This window comes from Epinephelus fuscoguttatus, linkage group LG15, assembly GCF_011397635.1.
Source record: "Epinephelus fuscoguttatus linkage group LG15, E.fuscoguttatus.final_Chr_v1".
NCBI lineage: Eukaryota > Metazoa > Chordata > Actinopteri > Perciformes > Serranidae > Epinephelus > Epinephelus fuscoguttatus.
The window spans coordinates 12442428-12459762 of NC_064766.1; the positions used below are offsets into that span (position 1 = coordinate 12442428).

Here is a 17335-nt window from a genome sequence, read left to right on the forward strand (position 1 = left end):
TATGTGCTCGAATCAGACACCGGTCTCGTCGCAAATCCTGGGGAATATCAAAATCAATCAAAGGATCCCATTCTGCACAGGAAATTGCTTAGGTATGTCTTAATCAAGCTAATGGGAGTTTTAAAGATCCTCCTCCCTGTTTAAAGCCAGGAACACCACAGGCATTTACCGGTGACTATAATACTGCACCTCGTCTGCCTGCGGGAAGTTGATTGGCTCATCAATGAAGGGGATTAGGTAGAGGATGTGAAACAGAATAGCTAAGTGTTCTGCTATTCTTTGCATCAGCTCAGTCAGACAGGCAGTGAGGATTAGGGCCAGTACTCTGATACAGCAAGGATGCTCATTATTGTTCTTATATTTGCTTTGTTGACAGTCTGACACAGTGTCATCTGGAACAGTTTCCTAACAGAGCTCTCCAAAACACAAACATAAAGTACCTTGATTAGAGCTCGATGTGACCAGGTGCAATGCTCGGGGAGAAGGACGGACTAAAGTGTGGCGATAGTCAGCATGTTGATAGGTGGACTTGCTGGAATGAAACGACACTCTCCATTACCCCAGACAGTGTGATAGGTTCTAACCACGGGTTGTTTTTCAGTTTCTGGCTTTAATTAAAAATCAGGCAAAAGTCTCAAAAGTCCTCAGGCTGAACTTACTGGCACCGTGCAGTTGCATGTGCTTATTACATCGTCCGACTTCTTACTTCAAAAGTATTAAGTTGCTTTGCCTCACAATATATTCAACTTTGATTATTCACTATAATTCTACTTGAGCTTTCTGTTGGCAGGATGCACAGCTTCGCCTCATTTCCTGTATTTAACTTGCTTAATCATAGGAAATTGTTTGTTTGTCTGTTCGGATTATTGATGGTATGAGATACAGGCCCTCGTTCCTAATGGTTCATAATGATACACTCTTGTGGGGCTGCAGGCAAAACTTGCAAATGTACACAAACAAAATCACATCCGCCCACATAAACACGGATTAATAAGATCATCTGAAGATAATGTTCACGGTAAGTACCAGGTCCCACTCGAAAGTGGAGTGAGAATCATTAGCATGCTCTCTCCAAATAGGCCGTGCTGGAAACTTGGTGAAGTAGGGACTAAGGTTGTTAGAAGTATCAGTACTTTGATACCTTTTTTGATACCACATGCTTAAAATTATATGACTTCCGTTAATTATACCTTCGATAGTATCAAAAGTTGTAATTACTTAAAACATTATATAGTTGTTTGTGCAGTGGCTACCATTGGTGGACACGAGTTACGTTTGTTGGGTGTAAAATAGATACCAAAAGTAAAGCTCCAGGGGCCGTATTCACAAACATTCTGAGAACACTCTCAGAGAGCTCCTAACTTAGCCTGAAAGCTTTTAGTAAGGAGTCCTAGTTTAGGAGTGATCTAGGAAAGTTCTCAGAGCAACTCTGAGCAAGGAAGGGACAGAAACTTTCACCTTACTCAGGAGGTGTGGTTGACATTGTTGCTAGATGTGATGCTTGCTTTTAACAGATGTCATTGGTTGTCACAGACACACCCTTATGTGAGCCTGTAAGGTGTAAGGACACCCAGTGGAAATGAAATGAACTGCTGACTGTGAAAGTGTTGTCATTGTTAGTGTGATCACTCTGCTGATGGAAGGTTGAGACAGACAAAAGTCATCACTGCTGCACTGTTGCATTTTTCCAGTTTTTCAAATATCTTAGCGTTGTGATCATTTATTTCTGGTGTTTTAATGATATTGCATTGGGTGTAAAATGTGTGCATACCCCTAATGAGATCGACGACAAATATTATCCCTGCATGATCTAATCTGAAGCATTTCATTTCCTCACTGTCATTCAGTGTTTAGAGAATATTTAATTTTCTTCTCTGGTTAAGAAACTCTTAAGCCTCTTAAAAGTCCTCCTCCCTGCTCCTAACAGTTTTTCACCTTAGGAGCTCTTTTAAGGTCTAAGGTCTAATGACTTTTGTCTTTAGAAGGATTTAGTCTTAACTTTAAGGGAAATTTCTAAGAAAACGTCACAATTCAAAGAATTTTCTTAGAATTCCGTCACTAGGAGCGACTCTTTGTACTAGGAAGCTTTGTGAATACAGCCCCAGAAGTGTTGCTTCCCACTCAGAGTAGAGGAAAGAGGGACATTAAAAAGGTTGAGCAACACAGCGAATAAGGTCGCTTTCTGCATTATGGACTCTCTGTTCTCTCAAAGGTTAGCTCTGTCCAGACTGAGCAATTTGTCAGTGGTGCAAATTCGAGATGTTTAACTTGAGTGAACTCTATGTAAAGGCAAAGGCATTCTTTTGCTGTCGTAAATGCTGGTTTCAGGGTTTCACCCCTAAAATTAGCTGCCAAGTTTGCAAGCACTGATTGGACTGTTTGTCTCTCTACTTTTTCCAACTCAGCTCAACAACTGCTTCTGATTAATTACTGCAAAGTTAACTCATGATGTAATTGATGACCACCAGCTGAACATGAACTTATTCAAAGTAGCTTGAGCTGCCAGGGTGCAGAGGGAAAAAAGGAGGTTCAAGTTGTGCCTGAAGATAAAACCAGACTCCATCTTTAGACCTCCTCTCCTTTCTTGTCATCCCGCAGGTCCTGAGGGACTCGGCTTCAGTATAACGTCTAGGGATGTTCCCATCGGCGGCTCGGCACCCATTTACGTGAAGAACATTCTGCCTCGGGGAGCTGCCATCCAAGATGGCCGCCTCAAGGCAGGAGACAGGTTGCTGGAGGTGAGAAAGTGAAAGCGTGGTGATGCGTAACACAGCAGTTCATATGCGAGAAGGAGTTGATGTACTTATGTTGTGTGATCTATGATGGTGATTGAAAGTACTTGTACCTTTAAACCTTAAAAAAAAAAAAAAAAAAACATCTGCTGGATTTAAAGTGTAACTAATTCATTTCAGGTAACTTTTTATGTGGAAATTGAGCATCCTGGAATTAAATCAAAGAACATGTTTGTGTACTCTATCTCATGCAGCAAGACGGAATAGCTTTGAAGTTATTCCACCTTGCGAAATATTTGCATAAAGGATTACGCCGTAACGCTGATTGTATGGGGTTACTGCACAAAACTCTGAATCCTTTGATCCACAGGTTTATTTTATTTTGAGCTAGTGATGAAACAACTCCAACACTGATGGGAAAAAAGGAAGAACTGTTGCTTTTCTTGGTTTTAAAACACAAGCAAATATAAGCAATTTGAATATTTCAGCCCAGGCCAACAGATTCATGAATGCAGCCTGTTTAGAGCTAAACCCAGTCTGTGTGTCTCCTGTTCAGGTGAATGGGGTGGACCTGAACGGGCGGACTCAAGAGGAGGTGGTTTCACTGCTCAGGGCCACACCCATGGGCGGGGCTGTGGGGCTGCTGGTTCTACGGCAAGAGGACACTTTCCTCCCCCGAGAAGTGGTACGTTTGTCATTCTCCACCTCCTTCGGAACATTCCTCCAACTCTCCATCCCATCAGCATAATACATTTTCCATCATGGCATATATACAGTCCCCCGTGCATGGATAAGTATAGATTATGAGTGTGCGCTCACGCTTATGTGCGAGAGTGTGTCTATGTGCGCTCCCGTGCTGTCACGAGTGCCGTTAATCCTTACAGTGAGTGCCGTGTTGTCTTCTCATTTCCCAGCTAACACAACACGCTAGCCGAGCATGCAGATTGATTGTCCCGCTCCGTCGCTGCACTCCTCTATTACCAAGCTGCGGCTGGCCTCAGAGGAAACCTGTAGAGCTCAGTCTCTTCTCTTTATCTCCTTCACCCTCTCCTTTCCTCTTGCTTTCGCTCCGTCTCTTTCTTTATCTGTCACCTTCCCCTCCCGCTCCTTTCATTCTCATTCACCACTTCCCTCTCTTCCTCTCGCTTTGTTAGGTTACCTTCTCCGTCTCCGCGTTTCCATCTCTCACACTGTGTTTTGCCTCCAAGCTGACTTGCTAGATTGATGGATGTGGGGATGAACAGACAGACGCAGGGGCAGGTAGTAGGCAGAGAGTGGAAAACACACTTGGCTTGAATATCAATCAGGTGAAATCCTCACACATTATGTTATACAAACAGCAATACAAATCTTTGAGAGTGTTTTTGGATGCTACTGCTGTCACTCAGTGTGGACAGATGCCACTCACAGCTTGTAACTTCAATAATTCATGCAAACCTTTGCTAATTTAGTTGTTACGTTTCTTACAACTGTTTGCTTCCCTCAAAGTTGTGTTTTTACATGATGCCAGATGTTATACTTAATTATCATTGCAGAAAATCAGGTTTGATTTACCGCACATCTGGAGCTACCTCAAAGTTGTTTGATAAAGAAGTAAGCTCATAATGGCCGAGACAAGAACAACTTGGCAGAACACTGAGGCTTAAGTGTAGGTTTTTTTCCCCCCAGTGCAACGTGCTTTAAATCACATTGGTGTTTACTTCACAGCGGCGGTCAATGATTCTCTGCTATCTCTCTAGCCCCACTAGCTGGCTTTAACACGCACCTTATCGAGTTGTAACATGAGTTACGGCACCAAACAGCCTTAAATCCCCCCGCTGTTGTCATAAAAATGGTCTCTCCCAGCACCCTCAGCAGTCACCGGGGCCATTAGAGGCACAAGCAGCCATTCGCTTGCAAGTAGTGTCAATCAAATGGCTGATTGGTGACAATTATCACAGCAAGGAATGCAGAGGAGGCTATTGGCTGGCTGTCGCCACGGGCGAAGTTGGATGAGAGGAACTGCCACTCTGGTCGATACTCATCTTTAGATTAGAGTGGGGCTGTGAGTCCGGCTGACTCTGCGTAGTTGGTAGTTAGATGGTGGGATTTATTTGAACTGTGGTTATCAGCCGTAGAGGGTGGAGAGGGTGATGTGAAAGGGTTGAGATGGGACTCGGGGGAGATGAGGTCTGGTGCACAAAATGAGCAGCTTCCATCTCTATCCAGAGCTGTAAGCTAGGCTCAGCATTTTCTCATGGGTTTTAGAGATAAGGGAGACTTAAGTTAACAAATTTCTAGCAATAACATACATTATATAACAATAAAAACACAAGCTGGGCAGCTAAATTGAGCTTAACAAAACAAGAGAGTCAAGAGTATACAGCCCATTTTCCTGGCACATAAGTATGGATCAAAAATGGCAGTTACTAAGCTTTATGTATTAAATCTAATGTAGTGTAATGAAAAACTAAAGTCAACAGCTGTTGTATCAGCTACCACATGCAGCAGGTAGAAAACAAGAGACCTTGAATGCACTTACATTTTTTATTGTAGCTGGACAACCTATTTTATCACTCTTCTGAAAGTGTATCCGTCTTCCAAGTAACATAATGATGAAATTGGTTAGTGAGCTTTCCACATCAGTGGCAGTCAAACAAAAGAATTGCTATGTAAATTGGTATGACTGTGCTAATATGCTGTTATTAATGCACTGCACATTCATGCACATGAGAAGCAAAATCACATTTAGTGTCATTGAGAGAAAGGGCACGACCCTTCACATTTTTGATTGATGAACATGTTGCAGGAGAATATTGAGAGACCAAACTTAGTGCAAATGTTTCAGGAAATATTGTCCAAAACATCATTCCTCAGCCCAGTCACCAGATGAAAATGTTGGCATTTATATATTTCTGCAGGCCGCAAATATGTTACATTTGCACATTTCATATGTATCGTATCAATGTTTCTGAAGTGACGTAGCTGACTTTGTCATCTGGAGATGGAAGGTGGGGGGGGTGGCGTGTCACACAAGCTAGATGGCTGCCAGACCATTGTTTGAGACCAATAAACAACAAAAGAAGTTGTGTTTTAGTGAGTCATTGCTGTGTTCCCATCTGTTTTTTATGCCCCAAACGTTGGTGTTTTGTAGCAACCATTCAGTGAAAATAGTGCCATGAGATTTCCTTCTGGGATTGTGCCACCGAAACTTGGTATTTTAAGCCAAGACACGATCTTTTCCTATTCATGATGATGTGATTTTTGTGCCTAAGCCTACTGCAGAGTCTGCTTGATGCTGCTGTGGAACTGCGCCTACATAGGGTGACAAACAAGTTTGTTTCGGGTGCGTCGGTACAATGGACAAATGAGAAAGGATGACAGAAGAGATACCCGCACACCAATTCAACTGAGCTGCCACAAAAAGGGTTCACGGGCTGAGATCAGTGCCAGAAAATGTCAGTTTATTCAGAACATCAGTGCAGTGTCTTTAAAGTGCAAATGATAATAGCAAGTGATTAAAATCAGCAGCAATACTTTAAGTCTTTGACTATCATCAGTGCATTTTTCTTTTTGTGCACAGATGCTCTGAATCAGCTGACATTTTTTGGCATTGATCTCAGCGTGTGAACCCTTGTTTAGGCTGTCCATCTCAGTTGAATTGGAGTGCAGGTATTTCCTCTGCCATCCTTTCTTGTCTGCCTAAACCTAACCACTCAATAACCACAGCATTGTTGAAACGTAAAGTTCCAACATATCTCCTTCATAGTAATGTACAAATGTAACTAACCATGGTTTGCAGAAATGTTAAATGCCACCATGTTTTCTGGTGATTGGGTTGCCATTGTGCAATTTTATACATGAATATTGTACAGATCAGAGAGTGCAAATTCTTTTTTCAAAACTCAAAGCGGTGTACAAAGCACTTCCTGTTGCTTGTAAAGCTTATTGCTGTGAGCTCACCTAGGTCACTGTTATTGGGTGAAAGCAGTTTGGATGAGCAGAGAGTTTCTGTTGTCTGTTGATTATAGCAGCAGGATAGTAAGAGGACACTGGTTAGAGAGTGCAGAGAGTAAACCAAACTGAAACTGCAAAGGTGTGTAAAGGTAGGATGTTATCTCCTCCGACCTCAATGAGATTGTGACATTTTGTCTTTGCGAGCACAAAAGTTGCTTCGGACCCACAGGTATAAATATTTTAAGTCTGTGCGCACACTACCCAGCAATCACTACCCACCTGCCTGCTGAGATTGATCATTTTCATATCCTGCATCCCCATTTTCTCATCACACTGTTTCCATTTATCCATAAATTTGCCCTTCACAGCTTCTTGTGTGCTCAAGTTTTCACTGTTGCTGTTGGTAAATATGTTTGCTTGATTACCTGTGGTTCTTCTGTCCCCCCCTCCATCCTCTAGAATGCTGAGCCTCAGATGCAAAGCCCCAGAGATTTGGTAAGACTCCACCCCAACACTAGCCTGCGATTAAACCCACTTCCCAAAACCGCCTCCTCCTCCTCCTTAACAGCTCCTACTCTTTATTTAGTCTGAGCCCCCCCTTTGCATGGATGTTATTAATCTCTGCTAGGAGAAACACCGAACATAATCACCCAGTTGGGATAAAAACAAAAGCTTACGCGTGCATTCTGGATCCACCCGTAAACTAGCTGGTTAATCAAAGTGCAAGTCACTAGTCTTGCGTATAAATGTTAGTCAGTAACACTAATTTTAATCTCCATCCAGAGTTGCTCCAACAAATCACAATTTCATGGTTCATCAGTGTGGACTGTTCAGGCTGCGCTGCAGAATAATTCGCTCCATCACTCCCCTCAGAGCTGTATTTGTCAGTGAAGGTGGAAACACATGGGAGTTTGCTTTATTTGTTGGCTGTGGATAAGGTTGTCAGTCTGGCCTTCTTGCAGCAGACTCGCTCTGATATGTGAGGTGAATAACAAACAGTCTGTTTAGTTTGTGTTTTACTTTATTGAGGGGAAAATGCAGTCAGAGTTGGCTGTGGCTCTCCCAGTGCCAAAAGTGCACATAAAGTTTGACATCTTAGACACATGACGCCATCTGTGACAGAGGCACTTGACATATATAGGCTAATATATCATACCGTAAATACCCAGGCACTGAATGCAAATAAACATTCCTAATCTTGGGATTGGACCCTTCAGTGGCAGCTGATGTAGTTTCAGTATGAGAATCTACCTCCTGTGAAGAATGAGCTTTCAGCAGGATGTACGGTGTCTCCAAATGTTCCAGCACCGTCTCTACGGCTGAACGTTACTCGTCACACCGCCCTAAAAGGTTCTCCACCACAGCAGCTGTTAAAAGCTCATCTGTCTTTACTGCTGATATTAAAAGGCTATTCAGATTTCCATAACTCTCCATTTACATAGCGAACTTGAGTTGTAATTTACCAACCGCAGACTTCACGTCTTCACATCTGGCCTTACCTTCAGCTTACATCTGGCCAAGTGCAGGTAATTGGTTGCGTTTTGCGCGGCACGCTAGAAGTGTAATTGGCCGGTTAATTTGATTGGCGGTCGTACCTGCCAGCTGCGTGGATGATCCACATCATCGAGGAGCGTTATGGCAGGACGTTGTCGGTTATTGTGACTGCAGCTGGCACATCTCACATATGTACACACATTCAGACACAATGACGTGTGTCATTCCATCAACCTTAAAGTATAATAATAGGAATGAAAGATGCCCGAGAGTGTCCCATCTACCACTGCTGCTTTGTGTGAGTGAGAGCTGGCAACACAACGACCTGCTGCAGCATCCAAGCTACACTAGCAGTGAGAGATAACTTGAGTTTTGAATGTTTTAAAGGACTTCATTGCCCAGAAATCAAATCACAACACTTTTATTTATTTTTTTTTTCAATAATGTAATGGAAATAAAAGTCAGACAGATCAGCTTTCTGATTGGATCGTCTGCTAACTGCTGTTTAGGAGCCCTGTTTGTTTTAAGTTTTGTCTCCTTCCGCCAATATTTCCTGGTACTGATTCAGGCCAATCTTCAGTGTCACAACTAAAGTAGAGCTTGACTATACACTTATACATTTATGTAGAAATACAAGCGCACCTTTATTGAACTAAAAGCAATTGTTTCATTCTCTCATATTTTGGACATTTACCTCCCTAAAAATCAATGCAGCAGCAGGGACGAGAGCCAGATAGACTGAGCAAACCCACCATGGCCACGCCGTCTCCTCTCTCCCCCATTTTGTCTCTCCTCACCTCCCTCCTCTCCTCCCTTTCTACCTCCAAACCTCCAGATGAGCCTCTCTCCTCCTCACCCTTTCCCGGAACATCAACCGCCATAATGGATTCGGTGCCTTTCAGATGTTATCTGTTGTGAGGCGCCTCATTTTAAACATCTCGCCGCCAACAACAACAACAACAGCAGCAGAGGCACGGTGATGGTGCAGAGCTTTAGATGCAGGGTGTGCATATAACAGAACAGGGCAGCTTTTAATGGACACGCATCCATTTTCAAGTAATAGATACCTTTCCAGTAGATGAAGAGAAAATTGGATGTTGAAAGTTAGGGCAGCAACTAATGATTATTTTCATTATTAATCTCCAAATTATTATGGTTGTTCTTGTTAAATCAGTTAGTCTGGAGAACTTCAGAAAATTATGAAAAATGCAAAACATAGCCTGAGGTAGTGATAGTTTCAAATTGGGCCCTTTTTTGATAATACAAACTTTCCAAAGTATTTGATTTATAAACATTTAAAGCAGAAAAAGCCACAAATCCTCACATTTAAGGATCTGGAACCAGCAAATGCTCTCCAATTTTGTTTGATAAATAACTCACATGATCATTTAATCAAATTTCTTGTAAGTCAGCCAAATGATAGTTTCAGCACTACTGCACCATTTAAGTCCAGTGAAATAGAATTGTTTCGAAGCTTAATTTGTGTAGAGTCATTCACTGAATCCTGACAACTTGTACAGTGACAGTGTGCATAGAGACATGAGTAAAAATTAGGGCTCTACCTGTCTCAGAATGATGCCGAATATTTGACAGTTCGTCTCTTTTTTTTTATATATAAAGTTTGAAAGGGCTTAGCTGAACATTTAGTGTGACAGCCGCATTCATGTAAACAAGCTAAATGCGACAACAGCAGATTGGAAATGTGCATCGTCCTTTTTCACGGACACTAGATGTCATACAAAAGCCATGGTCTGAATCGTTTTAGGTTGCTGTGCGCTGTAAATTCACCACATCAAAGTAGAGGAGAGAAGATGATGTTATCTCTGAGCCTTACGGTGCAGAGTCTCTCCTCCTCGGTAGCGTGACAGTCAAGAGCACTCACTCCGCAGCAAAATCTGGAGACCAAAACATCCCCAAAAGTAGCCTACACAAAACGACAGCTCAACTTGAAGCTCCAACTTTCGGGGAGCAGCCCTTGTAAAAATAAAACCCCACATAGTGTGTGATGCACACGACTAACAGAATTGCATCCATGCATCATTACGCTGATGACAGAGTGTATTATCTGTACATACGTAAAAAAAAATGTATCCACTGAGGCATCTTACACAAAGAGAGCTGATGTTAAAGAACAAAAGAGGTTTTAGTCAAGGTGACATGCTGGCCTGTATCTGCTGATTTTGTTACTATCATGGCTTTATTCCATCTATTTTTCATCTCTTTGTGCAGTTAAGAAAGTGCAATTAATAACATCGAAAACCAACAGAATATATTATGTATACAGCTTTTAGACCTGCAGGTTTTGCAGGCTCTCCAGCCAGGGTTTTTGAGGTTGGCATGGCATGACTCATCCTGTGAGAGAGAGAGAGAGCTCTGTCGAGGGTTACACAGCAGACAGAATGCAACCACTGAAGTGGAAAAAGCACTCACTTCTTGAAATCGGTCCAATGACCCAAAATTTACCCACATTTTTACAGTAGTCTTGTATTCAGCTTTAGAATAATAAACATAAAAACTTGCTCATTGCACGTTATTGTTTTTGTACAGCAAAGCTAATCTCTAATTGATTCATTATTTAATTTGCCAATGCTATTGTGCATTTGTGTTTCTTTCAGCCCCTCTGCCATTACATCTACATCATTTACCACCATTGTTAATATCTGGCCACCTCACTTTCCATCACATTCCTGTATTGACTTATTAAGTGGTCTCTATCTAAGGAGCCATTGTGTCTAACCTGTTGACTTTGACTGCTCCCTTTAGCATCCAAGGCAGCCTGTGACAGCCGGGAAACCCCATTGGCTGATCGAGGTAACTGCTGCATGACATCACCAGCTTGGGTCATTATGCTGTATAGGGAAAAGGCAGTAAAGGCAAATGAGATACTTTGGGTGGCTTCACAGACAGACTGGGAGTCATTTAAGCAATTCATTGCTCTGCCAATGGTCTGTAGCAACAAAACACTTTGCTGGGTTTTCTGCTTCTCCCTCTCTCTCTCAGCAGCTCTTAGCCTCTCCTCTCTTGAATTTTCATTGTATCTCTCTTGTCTTTGTCTTTTGTTCCTCTCTTTATTTCTCCCTTTCACTTCATTCTTCCTCTCTTCCCCTCGCTTTCTCGCGCACACACACTTACGACACACTTAAAGACGCAAATCCTCTTCTCTGCTCCTGGCTTCTACAATAGAGCACTGATCAAAGGCATCCGTCTTTACATGCCTGCCCTGATAGTTCCATAATGGGCCCATAACGTGAACATTCGGCTCCATTGTTTACGCCATTAGTCACACAGGCTTATGGAAAATTACTGCAATGCTATATTGAAAAGCCATCAGCAGTGGCAGCAGTAATGCTGCAGCAACACCGTGCCAAGATGCTATCTATCACACATGCATGTTTCCTCTCCTCTCTGCACACAAAGCTGTTATGAAACGGCAATCTGTTAGCACGTTATAGTGTAATGATGAAGGTTTTCTTGATGACATGATGTAGCATTTAGCATAGCGGAACATGTGTTGGCTGTTCATGACACAGCATTAGTATTAAATTAAAAAAAGAACAGCAGCACTTTAAGTCATAATGCAGTTCTATTACAGGTGTGGTGACACTTTGTAGGATGATACATTAAATACATGACATGTCACAGCAGTTTAGCACATCTTATGACACATCATGGTTATTAACACAACTTCATTTACAGTTTAGTATAACACTGTCAGTGTATGATAATTATTATCTTAAATTAGCAAAATGCTAACATTGCATAACATACCATAACTGATAGAACAGCACAGTCCTGCGGACGGTTCTGTTTGTCTAAGGATAATGATATTTATGTTATAGTAAATTACTATATTTTGTGAAATTATCATATAATAAGCATCATCAGCTCATTGGCAAGAGGGTTTTTATGCCATATTTAATTTTAATGTATATGCTGAAGTAGGGCAGGGCAATATGGATTTGATTTTGATACTGTTAGATGAGATTGTTGTCTATAGATAGATTTTGGATATTGCTTCCTGGTTTTAAAGGCTGTATTACAGCAAAGTAATGTAATGTTCTGAACTAACCAGACTGTTCTAGTTGTTCTATTATTTGCCTTAAACCACTCAGTCATTGTATCCACATTTTGGGAAAGCACCAGTAGTCAACTCAACAATTTTGTCCCAATGTCAGTATCAAGTATTTAGTCACAAATTTGTGATACTTTATTTTCTCCATATCACCCAGCTCTACACTGAAGCTCAATTCATATGTCAAAGCAGTGGTTCCAAACTGGTCCAGCCACAGGGTCCAGATTTCCCTTTAGTCGTTAGTACAAGGTCCACAAAGTGTAATACATTCAGCATCATACTTAGCTGTCTGTTAGTCACACTACAGCAGGAAACGGCACTTCAAAATGAAAATCATTGTTCTTAAAAATAAAAGTAAAAAATAAAGTTGTTGTGTTTTTACAATGATAGTTTGCAAGTCACTTGTGGTCCATTCAGAATGGATCTGCGACCCAATTTTGGACTGCGACCCACCAGTTGGGAACCACTGTTTTAAGGGTTAACAGAACAAATAGCGTCGACTGTAGAGGTGTGGTCTTCATTCTTGTCATTCAGGTAATGACAGTGTATTTCCATTGTATGCTCCATTACTGCATTTTAGATGGAAATAGACTTTTTTACTCATGCTTATGTACGAAACGTAATTATAATATACAGTATTTAATTAATTAATTTTAATTTTAATTATTTGAATAATCCAACAGAATATGAAGTAGTTAGAATTACCTTGTGGATTAGCTACAACATTAAAAACCTGCGTCTCTGTTAATGCATCTGCAATCTTGGAACCTGTTTGCCATCAGTCCAACAACAATGAGCCTCTGGGGGCAACGGACAGTATTTCGGGAGATCCAGTGGAGCCTGGATCCTGGCCAAGACTTTCTCCTCCGTGTGCTGGTCATTAAACAGATACCTGCATGTAAATGCAATATAATACATATAAAGAAAAGCTCAGACAAAGCTTAATTGTCATGAGACAAACGCCAATGGGTTCCAAGATTGCATCTTGGCCAGTGTGATCCACCTCTCCACACAGTCTGTTTACCTGTTACTCAAACCTGATTAGTCAATACTACACGGAGTACCAACAGACTACAAACGGAAACCACAACACTTCCGATACCAAAATCTCCCAAAGTCCCATTGCCTACAGATTCTGCAATTATCCGTTCACAGAGATTAACACAGCATTAAAAGTAATCCAGTGATATATCTGAAGTGTAATAATATAATATTCAGAAATAGATCAGACGCATAACAAAACGTTTGTTTTTGATACATTTGTACATATTGCTGTTAATGCTTCTATACTTTTCTCAAGTAAATATAAAAGACTAACTTGTAATTAAGTGCTCTTACTCAGCATCTGAAAACCACAGCATTGGGTGCAGTGTAGTTTTTCACATAACAGGGAATCATTACAAGAGTTACATAACTTTGTTTCATTATTAGCACAATAGGATAGCCGCAGTGATTAATGGCTGCAGCTCTGTGGCAGCAGGCTCGATACTTTTTCTGTGTTGTGTAGCGGCTTGTTGGTGACACATACGAGTCAATCAGAGAGGGCCATTCTACCACAGAACAGGCTCTCCGGCTTAATTAAAGTGATGTTTCAAGCTGCCACCTGGACCATACACACACACTTACACACACACATTACAGCCTCCCATACAGCACACTCACTCCACACACACACAACGCTCACAATATACAGTTACATAAACTAAACTGAGGCCGTTCACACATTCCCAACTCAAAAATGCACAAGCCATATGGCACACTTCACACAAACATACCTCAGATGCACATACACGACTACACATTCACACATAAGTACACTCACACACTAGCGCACACATACGTGGAGCGACGCGGAGCAGCTGCTGGTGTAATTGCTCGGGGTTGGATGAGGTTATAAATGGTTTCTAGTGGGTTGTGGAGCTCTAAAAAGCGAGCCACGTCGTGTTTCACTGTCCGAAAGGGAGAGGGCAGCTGATTAGCTTGGGACGGCAAATGAGAAGTGTGTATGCGTGTCAATCGATTCTTCCCGTTCACGCTGTAGTCGTCACATGTCAGTGGTGTGTGTTGGCAGTTGAAGGATGCGTGCAGGCACACACACATGGTGTATAAGGATGACATTTGAGTGAGCGCACATGCTGTCTTGTGTGTTTGTGTGGTCGTACTGATACATATCCACCTATAGATGCATACAGACCAGCTCTCTCTCTGTCTCTCTCTCTGTCACTTACTTACACACACACACACACACACACACACACACACACACACACACACACACCTGCTTTCCTCTCTCCCTCCATGCTGTGCCACAGGTATTTGATATTCATGGTCTATCAGCATGGAGCTACAGCGAGACGTGTCAGAAAGAGTGAGAAAAAGAGAGAGCAGGGGAGGGGTGGACAAGCAAGAGTAAGAGAGAGTGAAAAATCGGAGTTATGAATCGAAGAAAAAAAGGGAAAAAAGAGAAGAGAGGAAAGCAGAAAAGTGGAGGTACAAAGTGGTGGAAAGATGAAGAAGAGGGGACGGAGCTTGGAAAATTTACCTCATTGAAACACAGAATTGTCACCCAGTGCATAAAAAAACAGCCCCAGACCTTAAGTATGTGGGCAAGTGTGTCCACATACGGGGAGAGAGGGATGAGGGGGAAGATATACGGGGAGAATGGGAGTGGTAAATGTAGTGATAGAAAGTAAGGGAGGAATAGGGAGAGAGAGTCAGTGTATAGAGATAGACTGCTACAGTAGGCAGCCAACAATGCTCTCCACGCCCGACTTCCCTCGACCAATTACACCCTTCACTGCCTCCTTCTCACCTCCTTCCCTCGCTCCCCCCCCCCCCCTTTTTTAAAATTTTTTTTTATTTTTTTTTTTAAATTCCCCCCAAGCGGTTCTTTCAGATGCCATAAAATCGACAGGTTTGTTTGGCCAAAGTTGAGCTCGCCGCTGCCAACCTGCTAATCGTTCCAGGCACTGCAGTGGAGAGAAGTGTGTGTGTTAGTGTGTGTGTGTGTGTGTGTGAGAGTGTGAGTGAGAGTGGAGAGGAAGAAGAAGAAAGTGTAAATGAGGAGCATTTCATTTCAGTCAATGCTAAAGATTGACTGGAGAAGAAGGAGAGTGAAGGCTCTGAGGGTGCGAGGTGTGCATTAGATGTGCAAAGTGGGAGAGGTTCAGTGTTAGAAGGCAAGTGAGAGAAAGGAAGGAAGTAAAAAAGAAAAGAAAAAGGGAAAGCCACAGAAAGCGAAAGGAGAAGAAAAGAGGAAAGATATATTAAAGAGATTTAAAGTGTTTTCACACCTGCCCTGTTTGGTTCGGTTCAATCAAAGTCAAGTTTGTTTGCCCCCTAAGTGTGGTTCGTTTGGGCAGGTGTGAACATAGCGATCGGGTGAACACCAAAACAACCGGTGCGAGACCTTCTTGAAGAGGTGGTCTTGATCCGGTTACAAACGAACGTGTTCCGATCTCGATCCGAACTGACTGCAGTCGCATTACACGTTGTTTGGGTTAAACATGAGCATGTTACAGTCCTGGGGGATTATTAATGTTCGCCTCCTCCTGTTCTGCCTTAATATTCGCTTTAGGTGCATCCAGTGCATCAAAACATTGTTTTCTAGTTGGAGCCACGCCTCCTTTTTCAAACTGTATGGTTTGACTAAAATGAACAATGCAAGCAATTAAAGTACAGGATGACCAACGTTAAAATCAACCTACGTAGCTGTCCCTCCATTGTGACATTAGAAAGTATCGCATTTATCTCGATATGTACTCTTCTTCAAGGTTTTGTTTACTTCCTGGATTTTTCCCGCATGGTAATTCTGACCAATCAAGAGCAGCTTTCTTACGCAGGCATTTGATCTGGTCCGTTTGCAAATGCTGCTGTGAGAGCACAAACCAACTGTAAGCCATTATGCAGCTGTGTAACAAAATGAGTCCCTGATTCGGACCAAAGCAAGCGAACTTTAGGACTGAAAGCACCCTAAGATACTGTATACATGTTAAAACTGTTCATCCACATTAGTGTTTCTCTGATCGGTTTCAGTCATTTCCATCTACTTATTTTTCTGCCTCTGCCATCAGGCAACTGAACAAGCAGAAAACGATGATTTGACCTTGGCTTGTAGATGCCACCTGTTACCCAGACGAACAGTATTTCCTATGATGCTGTTCAGACGTCTGTCAGATTGTCTTCTTAACATCGCTAAGCAAGCTCAGGTTTTCCAGAAGCTTTGTTTACCTCGTCCAAACTAAAGCGTGTGGTTGGTATTTTCAGACTGTTTTGAAAAAGCTCAGTTTTGGGTGGCACCAAAATCAGCCAAAAACAAAGAGATAAAGATAGCGCCTTGAATTTTGCTGGTTAAATACGGACGTACTCTTAGAAACAAAGAACGTGAATAGAAGGAGATGGAGAGACGGTGAAAGCTAAGGAAAGAAAATGAGGGTTAGAGATGGGAGGCAGGACAGAAAAAAAAAGAAAATGAGCAGTGAGAGATGTTTTTTAAAAAGAAAAAAGAAAAAGAATGTAGAAAGCAGTATAAAGAGACAGGTTAGAAAAGGTGGGAAGTAGAGAAAGAAAAAGACGGAGAGCGGGAGAGTGAGAGATACAGACGTACAGTGAGAGAGGTGGCGGTGTCTGTCTCCTTTTGTGTTCCACATGGATTCATCCCTTTCTGTCGGCCTTTCATTCAAACTCCCTCGCTCGCTCACTCTGTCATTGTCATGCTCGCACCCTCTCATTCTTTTCACCCTTTTCTTTTCGGCTCCTTGCCTTTTCACCCTCGCTCTATTTGTCTCCGTCCCTCCTCTGGAGCCCATCACTCCCCTCCCTCTCCTTCCTCCCCTCACCTTCATTCAACTCCTTTTACTTTGAGCTTTCTTTCCTCCCTTCTCTGCCTCTGTTTTATTTATTTTTACTTGCTCTTTTTGCCTTGTTTCCTCTTTCCTCTCTTCATTATCATTAGTCAGGTCCTGAAAATGTCTTGAATCAGCTGCACTTAAAGGTCGGGCGGGATGTTTTAGGAAAATGTCTCTGGATTTTTCAGAACAATATTGCAACTGTGATTATTCTCTATAAATTCATCTCCAGGCTTGTTTTTGTCTACATGGTA

General features: G+C 42.1%; 1 protein-coding gene across 4 annotated transcripts in view; it reads left to right on the top strand.

The window, feature by feature from the left end:
* LOC125901705 (partitioning defective 3 homolog) overlaps window positions 1-17335 on the top strand; it is a 288080-nt gene that overhangs the window by 147811 nt on the left and 122934 nt on the right. For 3 of the 4 annotated variants that reach the window (XM_049597558.1, XM_049597562.1, XM_049597560.1), the window contains exons 10-13: window positions 2599-2738; window positions 3289-3417; window positions 7128-7163; window positions 10926-10973. In XM_049597558.1, coding sequence (XP_049453515.1) covers window positions 2599-2738; window positions 3289-3417; window positions 7128-7163; window positions 10926-10973 — 353 coding nt within the window. The remainder of the gene's footprint in view (window positions 1-2598; window positions 2739-3288; window positions 3418-7127; window positions 7164-10925; window positions 10974-17335) is intronic. The other variant, XM_049597559.1, reaches the window with a different exon arrangement.